This window comes from Amborella trichopoda, chromosome 8, assembly GCF_054954075.1.
Source record: "Amborella trichopoda isolate Santa Cruz 75 chromosome 8, AtrichopodaSantaCruz75HAP2 v2.0, whole genome shotgun sequence".
NCBI classification, from domain to species: domain Eukaryota; kingdom Viridiplantae; phylum Streptophyta; class Magnoliopsida; order Amborellales; family Amborellaceae; genus Amborella; species Amborella trichopoda.
The window spans coordinates 7,501,382-7,527,900 of NC_142343.1; the positions used below are offsets into that span (position 1 = coordinate 7,501,382).

Here is a 26,519-nt window from a genome sequence, read left to right on the forward strand (position 1 = left end):
GATACAATTGCTCTCTTAAATTTTAAAATCCTTTCTCTCTCTAAAACTTAAAGTTGAAATAGTTTCTCTCTCTAAAATTTTGAAATAGTTTTCTTTAAAATTTGATATAGTGTCTCTCTAAAATTTGATATACTTTCTCTCTAAAGTTTAAATTTTAAAATACTTTTTCTCTCTAAAACATAAATTTTAAGATAGTTTCTCTCTCTAAATTGTTTTGAAATAGTTTCTCTCTAAAAATTTCATGTACTTTCTCTATATAAAATTTGATATAGTTTCTCTTTAAAATTTTAATATACTTTCACTCTTTAAAACATAAATTTTGCGATAGTTTCTCTTCAAAAATTTTGAAATAATTTCTATCTCTAAAATTTTTTAAATAGTTTCTCTCTCTAAATATTGATATAATTTCTCTCTCTAAAATTTTAATATGTTTTCTCTCTCTAACATTCAAGATAGTTTCCCGCTAAAATTCAAAATTCGAGATAGTTTCTTTATCAAAAAAACAATATATTTCTCTAAAAAAAATTTGGGCAAATTCTCTTTTTAAAATTTATAATAGTTTCTCTCTAAAAGTTTAAAAATACTCTCTACAATTTTAAAAATACTCTCTAAAACTTAAGATTTGATATATTTTCTCTCTCTAAATATTTTTGAGATAATTTTTATCTCTAAAACTTTTTAAGTACTCTCTAAAATTTGATATAATCTCTCTAAAAATAAAAATATGAAATTATTTCTCTTCAAAAATTTTGAAATAGTTTCTCTCTATACTTTTTTGGTACTCTCTAAAATTTTAACATACTTTCTCTCTCTAAATTTTTAACCAACTCTCTCTTTAAAGTTAAAATTTGAAATAATTTCTCTCTAAAATATTGAGATAGTTCATCTCTCTAAAAAAATTGGTACTCTCTTTAAAATTTTAACATACTTTCTCTAAAAGTTAAAATTTGAGATAGTTTCTCACTCGAAAAATTTTAAGATAGTTTCTCTCTTTAAAAATTTAAGTACTCTCTCTAAAATTTCATACCTACCAAATGCTCCCTATGTTTCGAGGGAGCCAATGAGTGAACTCTATGGGCCTTGGAAATGCCAAAAAAACATGTTTTGAGGCAGAAATGAAATCATGGAAAATAGGTCTTATTTCATGATTTTGATTTTTCTGATTGTAAGTATATCCTAGTCATTAAGCAATCCAAATAGTGGACATTGGCAATATCCAAGATATTAGGAATCCATGCTTTAAAAGCCGTGTACCCAAACAGGCCCTAAAAATGTGACATAACAATGTACATCAAGTTACCATCCACTACCTTTGAGATTACCAGATATCAGAGTCTGTGCAAAGAGTCATTTACATAATCAGTCCTTCAATGAGTATTTCTTCCCTGAAAATGCTTGAAATTTTGGTTCTTCCTTCTTTGGAGGCTCTGTCGGAGCAGCTTTTGCAGCAACCTAGCGAGAACAATAACAGTGAGCATGCAAGCAGTCATTTACATAATCAGTCCTTCAATGAGTATTTCTTCCCTGAAAATGCTTGGAATTTTGGTTCTTCCTTCTTTGGAGGCTCTGTCGGAGCAGTTTTTGCAGCAACCTAGCGAGAACAATAACAGTGAGCATGCAAGCCCATCGAGGTCAACATATAAAATAGGAACTACCATGCAAATGAAAATGCAATGTCTCTTTCCTTAATCCATTTCTCCTGGGTTTCAAAAGAAAACTCATATGTAGAGATGTATGTGTGTGAGAGTATGCACGTGTGCGTATCTTAGAGAGAGAGAGAATTGTTGCATGGGAGACGGAGTTTTTCTGGGGTCAAACAAGATAAGCTGTAGGGGCAGAGAGAGAGGGGCGGAGGCGGATATTCTCAACTCTCAAACTCTTATTATGTTAGTGAGGTAAGGTCGTGTAGAAGTCGAATACAAAGTAAGTCAACACACCTTTGGAGATTCTTTTGGAGCATGACTTGAATTTGCACCAAATACTAGCTTTCCCGAAGGCTGGCGAGATGCACCACTAGATGAAGTGGGCACAGTTGGTTGCTGCTTACTGCTTGTAATTGCGGATGCCTTCTCCTTGGCATTGTTGGAAGGATTGGGTGCCTCTGAATACTTTAATGGCTTCCCATCCAACCGCCGTCCAACACCGGTAAATGGGTTGAACTTGGGTTCTTCCGTTGCAGGTTCTTCCTCAACTGAGCGATTGAATCGAGACATGCACCAATATCAGAAAAGGAGTAATTCAGTTTCTTTTTTAGTAAGAATTCAATGAAGAATTGTAGTAGAAAGAGAGAGAGCTCAATTGTTTTTAGCATCATGTGAGTGTGGTGACTATCTATTCCACATGCAAGTAAGAACACCAAACTGCTTTTCTCCTAAAAGGCTAGAACAGATATGATTTTAAAACTTTGAAACAAACTGCTACCCATTAATGAAGTTGTTATCTGTTGTAGCAAATGAGAGGTTTGAGACAATTACAACCTGATTAAAGCATGAACATATTCCCTACAAGGATAAGACCCCAATAAGCCGAGCATGTCAACAAGTCAACCAAGTCATGCATACTTTACTGGGGAAATGACCCCATGACAGTGAATGTCACGACTCAATGTGCATGTGCGCATACACACAGACAAACATATATAAATACATGCAACAACTTGGTTTAAAAAACATTGCACTGGATAGTGCTCAATTCCTTGTCAAAGAAAAAAATTGGCAAAGTATTTTATGCCAGAACTGGGTTCTCCTAAAGTTCGTTAGCTATTTAAATGTCAGATATCACGGGACAGTTCGAGAATGTAATTTTTACATTCAAAAGTCTGTCAAGAAAGTTGGCAGGCTTTAAGCAAAGGAGTGACACACCCCAAATGTCCATTATTGATTTCAGAGCAGAGATTCAAAACCCACTGATCGGGATCAGGAATTTCCGATCCACATCGGGAATTAGTGAAAGCCAACCGGATCCTGGTTGGAAACGGGAAACGGGCCGATTCCCACAGAATTGTCAGGGTATCAAAACACTGTTTCAGACTGTTCGGAAGGAGTTAAGTGTAGAACACTGGCAACCAAGATAATTCCAAACAGATATCAAGGGCAAAACAAGTAAACCATTCCCCAAACGGATCAAGACTACAAGACATGCACAAGATCTCACCAAAATCCCAGCATCATGAATAATTTTCTATTTTATCCGCAATACATGACTGCTTAAACCAATCTGATATAACAATGATGGATTCCATGTATTGGTCTTTGATATTTTCCCAATCATTAATTGTCATTGTACTAGACCTTCGGATAATGCCAAGGGACAGGCATATAGAACAAACAGTAACTCAGAACTTTTCCCTATTTTATATAAAAAAAAAGTAATTGACGACAAAATCATTTTCAAAAATCCAGAAGAAAACAAATGGAAATCAAAGGGTGCACAGGACAGCCATACAAACTTAATCAAATAAAGCACATTGCAGGTAGCATAATAAGATCCTTCGGGTAGAAATAACGACGAAGGCCAGGAACATAAAATGCCATATTCAACTTCTAATAAAAAGGAATTTCCAAATTAATAGCAAACACAACTGGATCAACTAAATGAGACATAGAAGGGAATAAAAAGGAAAGGACAAGGAAAAATGGTAAAACCTTGAGCAGGTGCTTTGCTTGATGAAGGGATGCTTGAAGGCACCGGTTTTTCAGGCTCCTTGTAATCAAGAGGAGCAGCAAAGTCCACCTCACAATCTGTCTCGATGATACTAATAGCAGAAGACGGCTTTGTTTCCACAATGTCAATGTAATACTTCTTATTATTATAGGCAACCATAATGCTGTCACCAGTGGTCAAACAGGAGAAGTTCCGCAATGTTGTCTCCAAGCTGCGAGAAACAAGAAAGATTGATCAAATGTCTCTTGGATTTATGTTTCTCATTTTAAACAGCAAAAGAAAATGTCAACTTATAATATTATATATATAGGGGAGCGATTTTATGCAACTTCAAAAATCACGTTAGACACAATTTTTTGAACCTGACTTTTGAACACACTCAATTCACAATGATGAACAATCTAAAAAATACAAAATCCAGAAATACACCATAAAAATTATTTTAAAAATTAATCTTTTAACCCAATGAACGGATGATTAGATCTAGGCCTAAGAGGGTTTCCTTCTTTATCCCAAATTTTTTAGATGGCCTTACAGACATAAGATGAACAATTCCAAAAAACAAAAAATTGATTTTTAAGTTCTTAAACACCTAGATCTCAATATGTCCACCATATGGACGGTCTTGATCCATTGTTGGTTAGTGACTCATTTTAACCTTTACCAGGGTGCAAATTATTTTTTTTCCGTTTTTGGCGCTAATTAATGGGATGAATAGAGTGCAAGTGCACAATGAGAGATAAAAAAAGGGAAATACAATAAAAAAAAAAACCCAGCCTGCAGAATGTTATCCATGAAGATGTCAAAAGACACTACTTGCAACTAGTGTTATCAGAACTAGACCGGTCATCGAACAAGTGAGAGCAACAGTCCGGTCCGACCGGTAAACTCACTAGTCAAACCAGGCTATAAAAATATAAACAAAAAAATAACTTAAATTTTGTTCAAAACTGGTCTGAACAAACCGCTTTAGACCAGTTCTGGCCAGTTGCCAATTCGGTTTGGACAGGTCAAATCCGTCGGTCCAAGCATCAAAAAATATATCCCCAAGTTCGATGCCAGTTAAGTGCACTTCCTGGTACTACACCTCTAAACCGAGACCAATTGGGGAACCGGTTCACTAGTTCCCAGTCGGAACAGGCTGGTCCACTCCGGTCTTAATTCCATTGCTTGTAAATTGTAAGCTACTCTAGTGAACATAATATGGCTAAGGTTTCTTACAATTATTAAAAAGATACAAGTCAACAATCATATGTGAGGACCTACCAATGCTCAAACAAGTTTTTTGCAAGCTACTACATGGGTGCCACCAAACTGGCCTTCCCCCAAGTGTGCCTGTATGAAACGTTTATGCCTGTGTCGAGATGAGAAATCTCATCTAAAATGAGCTCTAGTCTCCACAGGCATTGGGATGGAAGGATAACTGAACTGATAGCATTTTGGGAGAATGCCACCACTTATGATGAACCAGATTTCTAGTGAAATCCGCCTAGGGTGCTGAAGCTGAAGCTCCAGCTCCAGCCACACATTCCCCAAGTGCCCTAGGCCCAATGGCTGTGGGTTTGTTCTAAGAAGCCAGCCTGAGTGATTCACCCCATAAATAGTTCTCCTCTGTGGGGAACTCTACCACCATTTATCCAACAAAGCTAAGAATTAATGGGCTTTTCAAGCCCCACACAACAGAAACTCCCTAATTTGATGCTCAAGCCTGAGCTCAGTAGTCGCCGACATTCTGAAAATGGACAGTCGAAACACCCGGATATTGGACAAGGTGACCTTGATCAGGGTACTGCATTTCTTGGCAGCCAGTTTCCTTATAAACGTTTCTACAACTCTGTAGCAAAGGGCCTTCCTTGACTTACCCACATGGAGTGGGTAAAACAAGGTATTTGCTGGGGAGGGATTCCAGACTGAATCTGAGTCTCTTTGCCAAGTCTAGGGTAAAGTCATTAGAAAAACTGATCCCCCAACATTTTAGTTTTTTTTCATTGAGTTCTATGGAGAATTCCAGATCAACCTTGCATCGCAGAAACACTAGGGTCTCATCTGCATTTAGGAGATTGGAAATGGTTGGTCCCAAAGCGGAGGGGAAGCCTGTAGGAGACTGCTGTCCTAAAAGTTTGGTGATGGACAAATTGAAGATTTCTGCTATGATAGCAAAACAAAAAAGGGACAGGGGGGTTCTCCTCAGTGAAGCCCCCGTGAAGAGGGGAAGTATAGGTGTGGGCTGCCGTAAACAAGCACCGGAAAATGAGCAGATGATATACAACCAAAAATCCAATATCTCCACTAGAGACCAAAGGCCATGAGGTTTTGCTAAGACAAAAAGTAAGCTAGGATTTTATAGGAGGCATTGATGAGATTGAATTTTTTTTTTTTCCTTTTTTTGGTGGGTGGGGGGGGGGTTGAAAGCCTTTGTAGTTCTTCAGAAACCTCCACTTTTGCAATGAGGACAATGAAGATCGAATTGAAATATTTGTGAATGGTGCCTCGCCAATGAAATTCATTAAACATGACTAGGACATCTAGGCTAATATGATCCCAGAATTTGTGTACATGGCTGCAGGGAAGCCGTCCAGCCCAGGTGCTCTGTCCTGGCCCAAGTCATAGACCGCCTTCCAGACTTCCTCTTCAGTAAAAGGTTGCTCCAACCTACTAGTCAACTCCTAAGATATGGTTTGAAGGTTATATTACTAATATGAGATGTGATTGAAGACTAACAGAGAATAACTTCCTATCTCACTATCTCTGATTCGGAGGATGGCGTTAATGCATCTGTAGCAGTTAACAGTCATGTGGAAGGAGGTGTCTTACACACCTCCTTCAACCGCTTGATCCAAGGTCTTCTTGTTCAAGGACACCCTACAATTCAGCCTTTACTGCAAATCTCTGCTCACACTTGGACCTTGAACAGGTCTCTGCTTATGGTAGATATGCATCAAGGATCAATATAAATCAAAGATGTTATGTGAGTAGTTGATAACTACAACTGCATGTAATTTTTCTTATTTCACACTACTGTACAATTTTGGGGGGGTTAATTTTCTACCTATGTTTTTCTCAAAAAGAAAATTCTTTTGAAAATGGCACCCATCCATGCACTTTACAACTATCTTGTCACAGATCGGGAGTTGACATGGTGTGTAATGGGTGCAGCTGCTAAAACCCTAGGGTAAAAAACTAACCCCCTTCAATTTCTACCTGTTTTTCAGTATTTACTTGAAAGAAAAAGTCCTTCGTGCAGCCAAAACCACATTTATATAAATAAAGCAAGCATCAAAATGAGAGCCAAGGATTTCCAGAAGGACCAAAGAACCAAAGCATTTTGCTTCCCTTGACCAAATCAGGATGCGAAGCCAAACAAGATTATTGCTCTAAACATGGACAGAAAATGAGTATGCTATAAGTTTGGCTCCAGCAGGTCTTGCAGACTCTAGTTCAGCATAACCAATCAAACATTTCCTAAAAGGGTCATCTGCAAAGGCCAATTCTGGAAACTTCATCTGCAGTCTATACACGGCCCGCACGCATACACACACGCGCATGCATGCATGCATAAATAATCAAAACATAGGCAGCCTGCTGTATTGATCAACTTTAGTGAAACAAAAAGGCAGATAACAATCAAACAGCATATAGAAGACAAGTATGATAAATAGACAAGGAAAACTTCAATTAAAAAATGTCACATAAAACTTGTTAAGTTTAAGTAATCAGAAGAAAATACAATAAGAAAATCATACTATTCCAGTTCACTCACATGGCTTTTGGGTTTGAGATATCTAAAAAGTCCATTGTATGAGGTTGCAATTTCACATATTCGCCCTTTGGAAGGGTTGCATTTTTCACTTTCACAGCATCCCCCTCTTGTAAGAGCATGTTTTCCATCATCTAACAATCAATACAAAACAATTGGTAAAGAAAATATTCAACAATAATTTTCATATTTTGCAGGAACAATGATCAACAGATATACAATTTTAAATAAGAATTCACATTCATACCTACCCAATATGGCACATATATCATGCCTTCTTCAGCAATGAACTCTAGAACACCACAATGAGAAACCCGCTCAGTAGCAGGATTACGAAGCTCAAACAACATGGGATAGTCAATATGCAGAGATGCTGCAGATAAACACAATATCATATGTCAAATATGTTGAATACTTCACCAAAATAATTCACCGGGATCTACCGGTAACAAAAAGGCATAGACACAACACGACGATGCAGAAACCCCAGTTAACAATAAGGAAAAAAAGTCAACAAAAAGATGTAAAGGTTCACTAACCAAGGCGGTCAAGGGCAGAGGGAGGCATGATAACTGCAATTTTTCAAAACGTAACGAAGACAATCCAGTTCAGTAATCCAACAGAAAATAAAGCCACCGACAGGATAAACAAAAACAGGGTTTCAGGGTAGCTTACTTTTGTCACCACTTTCTAACTGTGGCTGCAAGGTCAAATGGCACTATACAGAGTTAGTAAAATGAAAAGGCAATAAACAAAACACTAAAGTTGTTGTATCAGCTACAACTGTAAATATAGCTAGTCACCAACACATTTGTAGAGTCAACAGAAGAAGAGAAAATTAAAACTGCATTTGTTTAAACCAGTTATTGAAAATACTTATTAGTAATCTATCAAAAAAGAAAAGAAAATCCATCTACTGTTATGCACTAATATTGGACATTTCAAAATTGATTTAAGAAACATGACAAGCAGTTACAAAATCTCATCAACTCTGAAGTTAAGTGCACTTGTATAAGAACATTATTAGGATATTAACCTCCTCACCAGATCTGGGGTCATACAAACACTTCATGACAAAAGACAGATATATACAACAGGAAAACAGACAAAACTTAATAACAAATACATCCTCTTTCATGAATAGATAAAATCCAGAATTGATGATAAGAAAACTCATCAAAAAGGCCAACAATACTAGGAAGACTAATTATGCTATGAAAAACTTGCATATGAATCGATTCAAAGGCAAATTTGAACATGGACACAGACTGAATAAAAGGAACTAGGAGAGGAAGAAAAAATATACATCTTTTCTTAGCAAACCTTATTAGCAAACCTTATAAATAAAGGGTGCAATGGAATGCAAACCTTATCAATAAAAGATGCAGGGTAGCAACGATAAGTCTGTTCAAATGATGTGCCATGGAAGCCATAGCCTTCAAAAAACTGCAAAAAGCAACAAAATTAAGCAAAGAGCAAAAAAAACAAAATGATAGTATTGTACTGCTTGAGCAATTTTCTGAAATCCACATTTGAGATAGCAATCATCAATCTTTGATTTTTTACTCACATAGTTACCCAAAGTGAGCTGGGTGGGCAAAGTGGAGATGTGCAACTGGAATTTTATGTGATCGCCACATACCAATGAGGTTAAAAGGCAAGTTCTATAAGACAGCGGTGAGCCAGCTTTGCTCTATTGGACGGAATGTTGGGCGGACAAAAACAATATACCCATAAAATGAGTGTAGCGGAGATGAGGATGTTGAGATGGGTGAGCTGCAAGACAAGAAGGTATAAAATTCGCAATGAATCTATTCAAAAGAATTTAGGCGTGGCACCAATAGGTGATAAAATGAGAGAGAGTAGACTTAGGTGGGTTGGCCATGTGTGGCGCTTACCAAGTACAGGTACAGCATCTGTTAGGAGATGCGAGTTAGTTCAAGTGCAAGGATTGGAAAGGACAAGGGGTTGGCCCAAAAGGATGTAGATGGAAGTAGTCCGAAAAGATATGGGGACTTATAGCCTCACTGAGGATATGGCCTTCAATAGAGCAGAATGGAGAACCAGGATTCATGTAGTCGACCCCAATTACGTAGGAAAAGGCTAAAATGATGATGATAATTACCCAAAGTAGATACAAAAGCCAAGAAAGAGTTGTAGCATTGTTTCTTTTTCTTTTTCTTTTTCTTTTTCTTTTTCTTTTGCTTTTTCTTTTTCTTTTTCTTTTTCCCCCCCTTTTTCTTTTAAGGGGAGAAAGAGTTGTAAGATTAAACAATTATAAATTTGCACAGCCAAATCTATGTACATTGTACCGTTGTACAAGACCACAATAAAATATAACACCAGCAGAGATTCCAATAAACTACCATTGCACTATATCATTAATCTGGAATGCATAACCAATTTAATCTTAGAAACAATATATTGCTAAAACTTGCTCAACATCATTACAGAGAACTTGTCTTTCAAGATAACAATATCCTTTACCACGAGAACATACCATAGGATTATATTATACCTCCGGCACTTATTCTCATAACCAACCAAATCAATCTCATGAAAAGCATAACAGGGGATTTAAGGCAGGGGCCATGTGCTAAGAGCATTTGCAAGCCACAGCATGACTTCCCAGGGTTGAATATAATCATTAAACTACCCAAAGAAAAGTGAGAAAACCTAATATCAGATGGCCAAAATTTATAGTTAATCAAATCTCACTAGGATTCTGCAGTTCTCCAAATATTAAGGCTCCATATTATAGGACTTAGCCACTTCCACAATCTTCTATGGTTATCTGGTTATCCAAAATATGAAAGAGATGGAGCTTTCTTGTCCCAACCATTCTTGTCAGTCACCATCCCAATAGAGCAAATTAAAGAAATGGATGATATATAACGGAATACTCTTTTTTTGTGTGTGTTTTGTAGTTGATTTCTACATGTAGCCCTTTCCCCTCATGAAGAAAAGGCTTCTCTATCTGATGGGAAGCCTCAAATTTGGAACAAATCCAGAGATAAAGAGATTTGTGTGGGTGTTGGCCTTGTAGAAAGATCAGACCTCTTCTTTAGCATTAAGTCATCAAGACCTCCCTACCATCTCCCTTCATGATATGAGGAATTTGGAGAGATCACAGCACAAGTTTCTCTAGAATGGTGGAGGAGGTTCGCAAACACCTTGTGCATTTGAAGGCAAGACACAAAGCAAAGGATAATGGGGGATTGGGGGTACCAAGAATTTCAAGAGAACATGCCTTGCCCAAGATTGGCATTAGGAACTCTAGGCCGAACTAGTAATTCAAGGAATCCATGGAAAAGAGTTACTTGGGGTAAATTAGGCTTGGGTGAGAAGGGTTGAGTCGTGAGGGATAGAAGGGTTCAGTAAGTTATCAAGTTCTTGGAGAGCAATAGAATTGGTGGAGAGTAACTTCCAAAAGGTTAATTAGCATTGCACTAGAGAGGGACGAGTCATATTATATGGACGTCGAGGTGAGCAAATGAACTTTAGATTTGAGCATTCTAAGATTCAACAGATGGTTGTGTGTATGTGCGTAGATGAATATATAGAAACACACACATAGAGATAGATACATGTTGACATGATTGGGTACTTTGGGATCATCATGAGGGAAGTGATGTAAGGTAAGCCTGGATCCCAAAGGGAAAGAAGGAAGGGGTAGGGGTGGGGGATGGGGGATGGGGGGTGATTGATTTGAAATGGGGTGTATGTCATTTGAGCAAGGGGTTCTGGTGGTGGATTAGAAAACAATAACTGCCCACGTGGTCATTTGCAGTAGCAATCCTTTGATACGTCTCATTCTGGTTTCGGGGAGCTGAGATTCCAGATCGCGTTTGGAGATTTTATGGCAAAGGGATTTTATTTTTGAAAATATTGGCTAATGGACATCATACCTTGAGACATGGATCTGAGCTCGTTTTTCAAGAACTACAATCAAGCATCATTCGTCTCAGCAAACAGTGTTGCTAATGCGTCCTAGACTTCCTTCGGAGTGGTGGCTCCTCGAATGTAATCCAACAATTCCTTTTGAACTATCATATTTAGCACAAGCATGGTTGTCCCAGCCTTAAAGGGCCAACGCCGCAGTGCCTCAGCATTCTCTCTCATGGGTGTGATGGTTTTGTTGCCACAGACAACCTCCCAGATGTTCTGTCCTTGCAAGTATGATTCTACACACAAACGCCGGTCGTCGTAGTTGTGGTGGTTTAGCGGCTCAAGCCCTCCAGTGCATTCGCTAGGTCCGTCATTGTGATTGGTGATCGCACGTCAAGCCCCACACCAAGAAGCTCAATCCCTGGCTGATCGACTTCACAGCGTCTCACTGCTCATTACCGATGGCCCATTATCGAACCTGCTTTGATACCAATTGTAGGATTTCTCTAAGCTCTATTACGTGCCAAAAAATTTCTGTAAAATGACCACACCACTATACATAGAGAAAGAAATGGAGAGAAATAAAATATTCGACTTCACACAATGATTATAATATTATTAAAAATGCTAAATGCTACCATGATTTCAAACTCTCCTCATCAATGCACTCTCTTTCTCTCTCTTCATTATTACTCACTTTCTCTTACATTCTGACCTCATGTCACCCACTCACGTTCACTAACATTCTTACTCCTCTTTCTCTCTTATACTCTCCTCTCTCTTTCTCTCTCTCTCTCTCTCTCTCTCTCTCTCTCTCTCTACCACTCCATGCTCTTGATGACACTGAGGAAATCTCCTGCATAAAGAAGAATATGTCGGTCAGATTTCAAATGAAGGAGCTCGGGGAGCTAAAATATTTTCTGGAACTTGAAATTGACAAAGTCAAGGAAGGTCTCTTCTTGTGTCAGCAGAAGTACACTAAAGACCTATTACAGAAGTACGGTATGGCCGCCTGAAAACCAATCTCGACACCGATAGAGACAAACGTGAGGCTAAGTGCTAATGAAGGAGAGGATCTTAAGGAGCCATGTACAGAAAGATTGTCGACAGCTTGCTCTATCTAACATTGACTAGGCCCAAAATTGCACATGCAATCGGAGTAGTCAGTCGATTCATGCAGAATCCAAGGAAACCTCATATTGAGGTCGTTCGTAGGATCTTGCGGTACATCAAAGGTACCGCTAACTATGGTTTGTTATATAAGAAGGGAAAATACGAGTTGACTACATACTGTGATGACAACGTTGGTAGTGACCAAACAACTTGCCGATCTACAACTGGGTATTCTTTCAGCCTAAGATCATCAGAAGTCTTAAAGTGTAGTAAGAGACAACCCATTGTCTCCTTTTTTACCACCGAAGCAGAAAATAGATCTGCAGCAATAGTTGCATAGGAATTCACGTGGCTGACACTTCTACTGGAAAATTTGCATCAGCCAGTTGAAAAACCAATGTCACTCTTTTGTGACAACCTATCAACCATTCGACTGGCTGAAAACCCCATCTTCCATGCAAGGACCAAACATTTTGAGGCACATCATTGTTACATACGAGAAAAGGTCCTAAATGAATAGCTCACATTGGCGTCGATAAGGACATAAGACAAATAGCTGATACATTTAAAAAAAGGGCTTAATGTCACCAAATTGCTAAGCACAAAGAAAGAGTCAGCATGATTAGAAGACCAGTTGTGAAGGAGAGCCAAACAGCCACTATTGAAGGGGAGAATTGAAGGAGAGAGCAACACATAGCTCTCCCCACTTTTCCTCCCCTCCTCTTTGCCTCTTTCTCTCTTTAGAGATTTCCTTCTCTCTCTAGAAACATATCCCACCGCCAAGTAAAGTTAGCACCTTAGGAGGTTGGTCCAAATAGCAATGCAATGAGATTATATGTAGGGGATAGGTTTAAAGCATTGGTGTGTATGATGAAGTGTAGGTTGAGAGAGATCGAGTGGGTGTGGGAGTGAGTGGTAGAGAGAGAGAGAGAGAGAGAGAGAGGAGGAGAGTATAAGAGAGGAAAAGGAGCAAGAAAGTTAGTGAAAAGTGAGTGGGTGATGTGAGCGATAAGAGTGTAAGAGAAAGTGAATAGTGAATAAAGAGAGAGAAAGGTAGTATGCATTAATGAGAGATTGAAATCACTGTAGCATTTAATTATTTTAATAATTGTATAATCATTGTGTGAAGTGGAATCTTTTATTTCTCTCCCTTTCTTTCTCTACGTGTAAGTGTGGTCATTTTACAAGAATTTCGGCACATAATAGAACCCAAAAAAATTTACAATTGGTACAAGAGCAAGTTCAGTTAGGGACCATCCTAAGTGAGCAATGAGACATTGTGAAGCCGATCATTCAAGGACCGAGCTTCTTGGTGTTGAGATCGACAAGACACCAATCACGATGGTAGACCTGGCGAATTCAACTGGAGGCTCAAGAAGCTGAACCATTACAACTATGATGACTAGTATTCATGCGCAGGATCATACCTGCAAAAAACAGAACTTCTAAGAGGTTGTCAGCGGCAACGAAACCATCACACCTACGAGAGAGAATGTCGAGGCATTGCGGCGCTAGCATATCAAGTGGGTAAGGCCATGTTCATGCTAAAGACGACAGTTCAAAAGGAACTGTTGGACCACATTCAAGAAGCCACCACTCCGCAGGATGTCTGGGACGCGTTGGCAACAATGCTTGCCAAGAAGAATGATGCTCGACTACAGTTCCTAGAAAACAAGCTCAGATCCGTGTCTCAGGGTCCGATGTCCATTAGCCAATATTTTTCAAAAGTGAAATCTCTTTGCCACAAGATCTCCAAACTCGATCTGAAATCCCGAATTACCGAAACCACAATGAGACGTATCATCACAAGATGCTTGAGACTCAAATACAATGGGTTCATGATGGCCATTAGAGGTTGGCCGACACAACCATCTCTTATGGAATTAGAAAGTCTATTAGCGAACTAGGAGACGTTGGCAAGACAAATGGCCAGTGTACCTATAAAAGACGAAGAGGAGGTGCTCTTTGCATGAGGCAGAAGAGAATGTCGAGAACAGTCAAAGGAGAGAGAGCTCGCAACAAGGAGAGCTAGACGAGGCAATACCGGCGCAGATCAGCGACCAAGGAAACCCCAACGAGATGTCGAACGCTACAACTGTGGCAAAAAGGGTCCCTCTACTCGCGAGTGTTAGTCCAAAAAAAAGAAGTCAACTAAAGGAAATACAATGACTACAACAAGTCACCACCACGGGATCAAGGAAGATTGGGATGCAAAAGCATCCTTCGCAAAAATGAAAGAGAGAACTGGCAAGTTCATAACTAGCAAACTATCAATCAATCGATGCAGGAATAAGGTGATCAGAGATATATGATAAGCTAGCACTCAGTACAGTCTCGAGCTATGAAGTCATTGATTACAGTCGAGACTGGATCTTTGATTTTGGGCGCTCGAGCCATATGACTGGAGATAAGGATAAGTTCCTCAATCTGGCCGAGTATAAGGGAGTCAAAGTTGTTGCCACAACCAATAATGTGATGTTGCTAATCATCATGTACGCAAGGCTGTATGTATACTTCAATTTAGTACAGGAGAGGCCCAGCTATAGGAGGTTTACCATGTGCCACGAATGAAGAAGAATTTACTGTGAGTATCACAGTTGACAGCAATAGGCAACTTCATTGTGTTTGGCCCAGATGATGCCAAGGGTATTGAAGCCTGAAATTGCCAAACCAGCCAATTATGGAGGGCCAACAACTAGATTTTGTTTACGTGATGTTAGCAAAATCAGCCTATGTATAGAAGACTCGACAAAGTGAGACTACCAATCTATGGCATGCTCGGCTAGGGCACATGGGCTTCAACAAGCTAAAGGCAATGATGGACTGATCCATGGTAAGGGGACTTTCACAGCTAGAAGTCCAGACAAATGTTGTGTGTATAGGCTATCAGCTCAACAAGGCTCATCAACAACCATACACATAATCCAAAAATCAAGATAAGAGACCTCTAGAGATTATTCACCCAGATATATTTGACCCAGTAAAGCAACATTCAATTATTGGCATGAGGTACACGCTTACATTTATTGATGACTATTCAAAGTACACGTGGGTGTACCTACTAAAAGAAAAGTCAGAGGTTTTCGAAAAGTTCAAGAAATTCCGAACGACGGTCAAGGGGGAGATGGGCCAAAAGATTAAGTGTCTACATACTGACAATGGAGGAGAATATACATCGTTGGAATTCTCAACTTACTTGAAGAAGGTTCGTATCCGGCATCAACTAACCTGTTACCACACCCCACAACAAAATGGAGTATCCGAATGGAAGAATCAGCACCTAGCTGAAACATGCAGAAGTAAAGGCTAAAAATGTGGTAGGAAGATTTTGCGACAAGTGTATGAAGAAAGCAGCGCACAACATCAATCGGTCGCCTCAACCAAAATTGGGATTCATCTTACCATATGAGAGGCTCTAGAAGATCAAACCTTTGGTTGTGTATGTTATGTGCGTGTTCTAGAAAATTCATGTAGCAAGCTAGAGAAAAAGATAGTATGATGCATATTTGTGGGATATGATACCCAAACGAAATGGTGGAGGTGTTGCGACCCTACAACCAACAGATGCTACACATCACAAGATGCGGTCTTCGATGAAGAATCATCCTGGTGGACTTCGAAAACTACAAAAGTATCAGAAACCAAAGATGAAAAAAGGCTGAAGACCAAGAGACTCAAGAAAGAGAGCAGGTCGAGCCGAACCAGGAAGACAAGATGCAGCACAACCCACCGACCACACCAAGAAGATCTTCCAGCCCATGGGGAGATGGTGTCCACCAAACAAAGACACTTGAGGAAGCTCGACCAAGTCAATTAGAAGAGATCATTGAAGAGCCACAATTACGGTGATCAACCAAGGCCAAAAAATTGAATCCTAAATATGTGGATGTTGCCAAAGTAAACGATGGACGAGACCAATGTCAAATGAGGAGGCACAGCAGAGCTCAAAATGGCAAAAGGCCATGGAAGAGGAGATTTTGGCACTAGAAAATAACCAGCTATAGGACTTGGTTCCTCAACCGACAAAGGCAAAGCCCATCTCTTGTCGATGGGTGTACAAAGTGAAGACCCATGCCAATGGGTTGATTGAAAGATATAAAACCAAATTAGTTGCTTGGGGTTTCACACAACACTATGGGATCAACTACGAGGACACTTTCAGTCTTGCGGCCAAAATCACGACAGTCCATGTAGTACTTGCATTGGTAGCAAGGAAGTCATGGAAATTATGGCAAATGGATGCAAAGAATGCTTTTCTTCATGGAGAGGTTGATCGAGCCATATATACGGAGCAGCCAAAAGGGTTTGAAAGCAGGGATCAACCAAATTACGTTTGCAAGCTAAAGAAGGCCTTATATGGACTGAAGCACGTACCAAGGACCTGGTATAGCAAGATTGTGGAGTTCCTATTGCAGAATAGATACTAGGCCACACCTGCTGACTCAAGCTTGTTTGTGAAAACCAAAGATTATAAACTATCGATTATACTTGTCTATGTTGATGATCTGATTGTTACAAGGGATGAGACTGAAGAAATCTACCTCATAGAGAAGAATATGTCAGTCAGATTTCAAACGAATGAGCTTGGGGAGCTCAAACATTTTCTGGAACTCGAAATTGAACAATTCAAGGAAGGTCTCTTCTCGTGTCAGAAAAAGTAAACTAGAGACCAATTACAAATGTACGATATGGTCTAGTGCAAACCAATCTCAACACTGATGGAGAAAAATGTGAGGCTAAGTGCAGATGAAGGAGAAGATCTCAAGGACCCAGCCATGTACAGACAGATTGTCAGCAACTTGATCTATCCGACATTGATTAGGCTCAACATTGCACATGCAATCAGAGTAGTCAGCCAATTCATGCAGAATCCAAGAAAACCTCATTTGGAGGATGTTCACATAATCATGCGGTACATCAAAGGTACCATTGACTACGTAGAGACCAATTACAAATGTACGATATGGTCTATTGCAAACCAATCTCAACACTGATGGAGAAAAATGTGAGGCTAAGTGCAGATGAAGGAGAAGATCTCAAGGACCCAGCCATGTACAGACAAACTGTCAGCAACTTGATCTATCCGACATTGATTAGGCTCAACATTGCACATGCAATCAGAGTAGTCAGCCAATTCATGCAGAATCCAAGAAAACCTCATTTGGAGGATGTTCACATAATCATGCGGTACATCAAAGGTACCATTGACTACGTAGTGTTATATATAAGAAGGGAAAATGCAAGTTGACTAGATATTGTGATGTCGACTTTGCTGGATACCAAACTACTCGTCGATCTAGTACTGGTATTCTTTTAGCCAAGGATCAGTAGCAATCTCTTGGTGTAGTAAGAGAGAACTCAATGTCTCCTTGTCGACCAACAAAGTGGACTATAAATCTGCAACAATGGCTGCACAAGAATTCACCTCTTGGTGTAGTAAGAGAGAACTCGATGTCTCCTTGTCAACCAACAAAGTGGACTATAAATCTGCAACAATGGCTGCACAGGAATTCACCTGGATGATACTTCTCCTAAAAAATTTGCATCAACCAGTTGAAAAACCAATGTCACTCTTTTGTGACAACCTATATCAGCCATTTGACTGGCTGAAAACCCCATCTTCCATGCAAGGAACAAATGTGTTGAGGTGCATCGTCATTACATAAGAGAAAAGGTCCTAAATGAAAAGCTCACAGTGGCATTGATAAGGCCATAAGAACAAATTGCCGATATATTTACAAAAGGGCTTAACATCACCAAATTTGCTAAGCACAAAGAAAGACTCATCATGATTTGAAGATCAATTGTGAAAGAGAGTCAGTGTTGAGGGGGAGAATTGATGGAGAGAGCAACACATGGCTCTCCCCACTTTCCCTCCCCTCCTCTTTGCCTCTTTCTCTCTCTAGAGATTTCCTTCTCTCTGGAAACAATCACCACCGCCAAGTCAAGTCAACACCTTGGGAAGTCGATGCAAATGTAGGTGCAAATGAGATTAAATATAGGGAATAGGTTTAAGCCATTGGTGTGTGTGATGAAGTGTAGGTTAAAAGAGATCGAGTGGGTGTGGAAGTGAATGGTGGAGAGAGAAAGAGAGGAGAGTATAAGAGAGAGAGAAGTGAGAAAGTGAAAAATGAGTGAGCGACATGAATGGTAAGAGTATAAGAGAAGGGAGTAATGAATTACGAGAGAGAAAGAGGGTATGCATTAATGAGAGTATGTAATCATCGTAGCAGTTAACAATTTTTAATAATAGTATAATGATAGTGTGAAGTGGAATATTTTATATCTCTCCCTTTCTTTCTCTATGTATAGTAGTGTGGTCATCTTACAGGAATTTCGACACATAATTGAGCCCAGAAAAATCCAACAATATGTTTGCCACTCGATGAACCCATAGAATGAGTGTAGCTGAGATGAAGATGTTGAGATGGATGAGTGGCAAAACAAGAAGGAATAGAATTCAAAATGAATACATTTAGGATAATTTAGGTGTGGCACCAATAGGCGATAAGATGGAAGAAAGTAGACTTAAGTGGGTTGCCCATGTGCGACGCAAACCCAATACAATATCTATTAGGAGGTACGAGTCAGTTTAAGTAGAATGCTCAAAAAGGCCTAGGGGTAGGCCCAAAAGAACATGGTTGAAAGTAGTGAGAAAAGATATGGGGACTTATGGCCTCACTGAGGGTATAACCCTTAATATGGCTGAATGGCAGATCAAGATTCGTGAAGCCGACCCCAACTAGTTAGGAAAAGGCTCTAATGATGATGATGATGATTTAAAGAAAAGAATACAAGCTCAACTCAATCTGCATAAACCAATTTGAGGTAAGTTGCTCTTTTTTTTCCTTTTTAAGGTAAGTTTTTGTACACATAAGGGGCTCATTTTGATGTGCTTGTTGTCACTGATAATTCATAGTTTCACTAAAATTAAACCTGATAATAAATTATTTATTGTTTAGTAGTGTCCCTCATAAAACCAACTGAGATAAACTTATGAGAACTTTTACATATGTTATTTTTTAAAAAAAGATTTTTTTACTTTATTAAAAGTAACTTATTGAAAATCACATGTTGGAAGCAAAATTATTAAAATAGCTGAAGAATGCCCAAAAAAAAAAAAATTAAACAATATCATATGCAACAAACAGCTAAGAAAATAATCTTTGGAGGGCATAATAACTTCGTAAAAGAGAATCTGCTCATGATAAGATGAACTACCATCCAAACAAGCCCTAGATGTATGAGGTGTCTAAAAGTATAACCTCATGGAGTCTACTGCGAGGGAACAAGGTGAGATGCAAGAAAAAGAATATCTTAATCATAGGGAATGTGTACATTACATTTGTTTGTCTATTTCTTAACCATGGACAACAAAGGAGTTAGCAAATGAACACCTTTTATTAAAGGTAGTGATACCACATGCTCAAAGGAAATAGATTGGGGGGCTAAATCAACTCTCGCAAATTTTGATGAGACTGCTTCCTCAATCACTAGTCGACTGCAACCAAACATATCCAAGCTATCTTAAACCACTCACTCCTTAAATATACCCATCTTTTAAGAATCAAATGGTGAAAAGAATTAAAGATCCCCAAGAAAACTCCATGAAGTCCAACAATCTGTAGGCAATTCCTGATGCAAAGCGACGTAAAAGAATTTCAGGAAAGAAATCGACGGCAACTAGCTAATCATCTCAGTGCCCTTCATATACAAACCCACAGGAAGAAATAATAAACACCAAGGTCTAGCAGGCCATCACTCCACCATAATCGTAACTTTGAATAACCAGCAAGAAAGTCTAAGCAATAGAAATAAGCTATCTAGTTCGACAATGCCAGGATGACACAGATGATCAATGACAAATAGGCCATAACTATTTCACTTATCTATGTAAGTTAATTCACCAAGGGATTCCCCCGACATTTGGTAGAATACTTTTAAAATAATGAAGGAAAAGGAAGAAACGATAGGCGATGAACAAGAAAAAGAAGATGAGAAAAAACAAAAACAAAAGGAACATACAAAAATCCCTAGAAGATTCTCTCTTCTATCTTCCCTCTTCCCTTTCATCCAATAAATGATTATAGAGGACACATAAAACCTCTAGAAGAACTCATGTCTTCTCTTTTGCTTTGCTTTCCCGTACAAAATCGACAAAGTTTCATGAAGATCAGGAAATTCCTTTATTTATGATTTTTTCATTATCAAGAAATGCAAGCAATGTGTGTTCTGTAAACTGGTACTAAGCACTAAGCAAACACCAATCCATTTTGTTTACCACAATGCTCAATCCGCAAATACAGAAGAGAATAACAATAAAACTAGAAATCAATTATCCACCTAATCTGCAGATTAGTTTACAAGTATACGAGAGAAAATAGAAGTGAAACCTCCGTAAAAGACAAAAATTAGGGCACTAGAAATCAAAGATGACATAGCATACCATTGTTGAACCAGTGGACTGAATTCAGAACCAGAAATTCCTCCTCTTTAATCACCTAAATAATTGACAAACGCATTATCAGTTGATGCGAAGATATAACCAAGAGAAAATGATAAATTGGAGAGTAGAAATTAGAGGAGAGAGAGAGACCAGAGATAGCGCAGAGAGATAAACCAGAGCGCTGTAGAGAGAGGTAACGCAGGAGAATCCCCTCTCGTCGGTCGTTTGCTGGGAGGCGTGCTTGCGCTTCCTTATTACTGTTGTTAGGCATCTTGGAGGAGATGTATTATATTGCGTAATGCTAGGGCTGGGACATGTCAGTACGGAGGTTCATCATAACCGTCCGATTTCTGAATAAACAGTAAAACGCTCTGTGTACACTTGGTGAACACGATATGGTTTTCACCCTATTTATTGAGAGCTGCTCGGGTGATTTCATGCGACCACCGTAGCATGTGATCTAGCGCCCGGAAAAGGCTTCAGTTGGCAATGGACCCTGACCCCACCTGGGACCACCGGATGTACCCAATACAGGTCAGATATGGGTCTAACATTTGGACCCACAAGTCGGGTACAGATCCAAAACTCCGACCCGACACTATACGGGTCCGAGTCCAACTAGACCCGACCAGTACCCATAGACTGTTAGAGATAAAATACTGTGCTTTACACTCTATTCATTGGAGTGTGTTAAAGATCTTATATAATTAGAATTAGTAGTTATCTTTAGCCATTAAATGACAAATCATACGGCTTGAAATCTAATAATGGGTGATTGTGATCTTGTTGCCACTAACATGGATATATGATGATAAAAAAGAAAAGGGGGCAAAAAAAAGAAGCTCATAGTGATGGTGACAATGGACATGAGACCCGATGGGGTAGACTCGAGACTTGACAAGTCCAAGTTTTTGACCCGACGAGTGGGGTCTGGGTCCAAAACCTAAACCCAAATATATTCGGGTATGGGTCCAGGTCCGAGTCCAGCTAGATCCGACCCGTTGCCACCCCGAGGAAAGGCCGATTTATGGACCATCTGTATCCGAATCTAGACTGACAGTTAAGATGACTTGGCCACTTGGGATAATCGGGACCGTCCGTATTGGATTTACATGGTAGACACCCTACATTGTACGATGAACCACATACTCTTGAGGTATGAAATATAGAGACGCCCTTTTCATGAAGAATAGAGCATGGCTGAAAACGGCTATGCAATGGAGGATACGGAGGATACATAGACATGCAATAAGTATTTACAAAAAGAATTAGTTAAACCAAGAGAGTTTCAAGTGCAAATACACAATCCATAACCAGTCATGCTTCTAACAAATAAATTTACAAACAACAAATTTCATAATATAATAACAAAAAATAAATTTTATAATATTTCATGAAAACTCAAATGTAGTTTAGTATGGATGACAATAAAAAAATAAAAATAGTATGTGCGCATGGGGCCTTGGGGTTCGTAATAATGTTAAAAAAATCTACTAAATAAAAAGTTCCAATAGACGCACCTGGGGTTCGTAATAATGTCAAAAAAATCTACTAAATAAAAAGTTCCAATAGATACACATATACAAAGTTATGGGAAAGGTTTTATATTTGTCCTACAACATAGAAGATCTATGCTTCCCCTATCATCCAGCTATCCAATTTTGATAAAAAAAGTCACTCAACGTTTTATCTTAAAACCTACGTATCAAAGTATTTTATTTTTATTCAAATTGTATGAATATAAAATTTTGGTACGTGCCATCTTCTCATTGGGGCGCACCTATAAAAAAATATTAAAAATAAATTTTGATAAATATAATAACCAAAATACCCCTTACAACTTTCAAGGTATTTTGATCATTTATTTTATTGGAAATATCTTTTTTATATTTTTTGTTAGTACGAGTTTAATAGAGGATTGGACGTACAAACTTTGGTATCAAAATCGTTCATAGAAAAAAATTAAAAATAAAATAGTGTAGCGACATGACATTGTGATTGGGGCAATCTTAGCCTCCATTCAGAATGGAGGGTTGGATAAGGGGAAATATATAAAAGTTTTATGTTGTAGAGGAAGCATAGAAATATTGTTCGAAAGTTATATTCTTTTACTCCATATTACGATCTAGTGGGGTTAAAATTTTAATGACAAATTCTATAGTATGAAATTATTATTATTATTAGTTTATGTATTGGGGTTACCAAATAATTTTAAATAATAATTGTTTTTAATAATTCAATGAAGTTGTTGAAGGAGTTCGACAATCCACCAAAATTCACAAAAAAACACTAATATCTAATTGAGAGAGTATAACATGCTTGCATACAAAATTATAGTAAAAAAAACTAAATATTTAATCCTAAAAAATATTAATGTATAAAAATTAATAACTAAAAATATAAGTATTAGCTCTAAAAAGCATATCTATTAGAACACTTGAATCTAGATTAAAACAAAAAGGCTTCAATCAATATTACAAAGGAAGATTGAAGCACGGCGCACATTGTTCAAGGAAGCTCACATATTTAAAAGTCATGAAATTAATAAATCATAAAAATATTAAAATCCAAAAATAAAATTAAAGCTAGTATCATACTTCTCATTTTTGGGTGTGTGCTTGTGTGATTAATTTAATTAAAAAAAAAACCACTTTTTAGAATTTGCTTTGACACTGGTACCAATTTTTTTGTGGAAAAAAGAACAATGAAAAAGTTATCTAGAAATTTGTTATTAAAATTTCTTAAACATAAGTTATTCCCAAGTTTTTTATAATCATGAAAATTTATTTAAAGAAACCTTTGTTGAAATCATTTTTTTGGAATTAAAACAAAAAGCTTATTGAAACCGGTATCCTCTGCGGGAAAGAAAACATAATATTAAAAGAATATTCATAATTTCATTATTAAAAATCCTAAATTATAAATTGTTCACAAGATTTAATATTTTTATATTTAATTAATTTCAAGTGAGCAATTAGAGGAGGGAGACGCAAGGAGACAGAGGCTTGGAGAAGCTGGTTTGAGAGATTCGGTAAGGAGAGAGATAGATATTTATTGCTCTATTGGAAGGTCTAAAAAAATTTAGGAACCAGTATACCAAAAAAAATTTTAAGTATATATCACATCTTTTATAACAAATATAGAATAATCAACATCTTTATCCTAGAATTTGGGACATTTTTCTGAATTTACTCATTATTATCCCTTGAATATAGAGATTTTACTTAAAATATGGAAAGTAATTTAGGCATATTTTTCAGTTATACAAAATTTTATTTCAATAAAAAAAATACGGATCTCCTTATAAGAAAATTACACCATTGTCTCTAATTAAAAATAATAATTTTTGGCCTTAGTCATCTTAATCAATAATTGAAATATTCATTCTTTTAGGATAGGAAAATTGTTTCTTACCGCATTTCTACAATATACAGTCCAGAAGTATAAAGCATCCATCTTAAAAATACGTATAAACTATCCATCTTAAAAATGGATGCGTGTTCCATCTAAAAACAAGTGTAACTAATGGTTCAAATGTTTCTTAGTATAATTGTTATTTCTAGCTTTCAAAAAAAAAATCTATATTCATGATTTCCGTGTTAAAGATTGTATATTCTCTAAAAATTAGGTTCAAAATATATTTAAAAAATATATTTATTGCCAAGCCCGCATTTCTACATGTGCGGGCTGGCCGCATAGAAGCCTTGTCCTTTAGGATATCCTTACCTAAAAGAAACTTTCTCTCTTCCCTAAAGATTATGTTCTTGCTTTGAACATAAATGCACGGGCCCTACTATCTCTCTAAAAATAAGGTCCTTATTTTTTGTATTATGTGTCCACTCATTATATAGTATTATATCAAATATGATACATGATCATATAAGACCCTCCCACACCCATGTGTGTAGGACCCAAAGGATCACTATTGAATTTGACACGGATCTATAGAAAAGTCAAGTCCCACACTTATGTGATAATTTTTCTAGAGATCCGTGCTAACTTTAATAGTGATCATTTGGAGTCCTACACACATGGGTGGGGGAGGGTCTTATAGGATCATTACTCATTAAATATATTCAAACTCCTTGAATGCACAAATTCGTTGTTCATAAATTGGGCTTGGTCATATGCCCGCATATAAAATTCAGTAACTTGAAGCAACCAAGGGGAATATGCAAATCCTAATACGTATTTACTTGAACGAAGTTCAAAAATAGAAATGATCAACAAATTAAACAAAGTTCAAAAATAGGAATGATCAACAAATTAAACGTAAGTCATGATCGGGCCTTCGCGGTAGTATTGTCAAACCTCATGATGAAGTCTCTTCTCACCAATGGGTAGCTGCCAAAATCCTAATGTACCACTTTTTTAATCTACTTAAAAAAATGGGTAGGGACATGTCTCCCCCACTGAAAAACAAAGAGAAGTTAATATAAAACCCTAATTCATCATATTTATTATTTCATGGTAGACCCTCGTTATGTTTTTCTTTCATGCTGCATAAGAAAACCCATACAGATCTCACCATACTCCATCATCTCTTATCTTTCTCTTTTATTAACTTTTTTATCATAAAAATTAATCCCAACGAATCTTTTTGTACCATTTCAACCCAAGAGATGAGGAGGTATGGTGAAATACTTAGGGGTTTTCTTATTGAAAGAAAAACAAAAGGAATGTCTACCATGAAATAATACGAAGAATTAGGGTTCTATACAAAAAAAACTCACAAAGAATTGAGAGGCAATAAGCAATAATCTCAAAAGAAATTACCAAATCCACAAATGGCCACAATGAACCAAAAAAGAAAAATAGTGCAGCGTTCTTAAAAAGAGAGAGACAGAGAGAGAAAACTCACAAAGAATCGAGAGGTAATATGTAATAATCTCAAAAGAAATTACCAAATCCACAAGTGGCCACAATGAACCAAAAAAGGGAAATAGTGCAGCGTTCTTAAAACGAGAGAGATCAACGGTTGATAAGCTATTTAAGGAAGAGCCTATATGACTCCAATCTATTAGATTTTTAATAAAGAAAATCAAAGCAAAATTTAATATTCATTAATAAAAATTGAAATGATGAAAAAATAGAGTGTACCTTGTTTAAAGAATGGCCTTGGAGAGAGCTGGAAGAAAGAAGCATTAAGGATGGGAATGAAGACAGGAGAAAAAAGGAATGTATGATGAGCATTAAAAAAATAAAATAAAATCTTATGATTGAGAAAAAAAAAGTAGCATAAATTTGAGTGGGAAATTCAAGAGTGTAGGATAAGCTTTAATTACAAAGCAATCGATATCCAAATTATTGTGTTAATCCCAATCGCGATTCCAATCGCTTTAATTGGGTAGCGATATAGGTCAATCAAATCTGCCATATAGTTAAAAGTTTAAATAAATAACTAAACAAAAAAGAATTGCATAGAGAGTATTTTTTTTGTTTCTATCAGTGTTTCAAAACCTAGATCGGTGGGGTGGATCACTCACCCCAAAGACCTGTGTGGGATCGTTGGATTGATGATCAACATCATTTTGAATTTGTGATTTAAAAAATATTTAAATTAAATTAAATAATAAGAGTTTATAGGGTGGAGATTTAAGGAGAGCTAAAAAAACATTAAATAAATATTACAATAAAAATAAAAATATAAAA

The 26,519-nt window shown here is 37.5% G+C and overlaps 1 protein-coding gene across 2 annotated transcripts; it reads right to left on the reverse strand.

The window, feature by feature from the left end:
• Window positions 1-1,154: 1,154 nt before the first annotated feature.
• On the reverse strand, window positions 1,155-21,129 carry UFD1 (ubiquitin fusion degradation 1). Of its 2 annotated transcripts, none has more exons than XM_006846192.4 (10): window positions 21,018-21,129; window positions 20,868-20,922; window positions 8,789-8,866; window positions 8,096-8,120; window positions 7,960-7,992; window positions 7,672-7,793; window positions 7,424-7,554; window positions 3,645-3,874; window positions 1,938-2,191; window positions 1,155-1,591 (listed from the first exon to the last, which is right to left on the reverse strand). In XM_006846192.4, exons 2-10 carry the CDS (start codon window positions 20,868-20,870, stop codon window positions 1,499-1,501), a joined length of 969 nt encoding a protein of 322 aa, XP_006846255.2. In that variant the 5' UTR covers window positions 20,871-20,922; window positions 21,018-21,129; the 3' UTR covers window positions 1,155-1,498. The 2 variants fall into 2 exon arrangements, with proteins under 2 accessions (XP_006846255.2, XP_020524056.1); XM_020668397.2 differs by having other exon boundaries at window positions 7,668-7,793.
• Window positions 21,130-26,519: the final 5,390 nt, after the last annotated feature.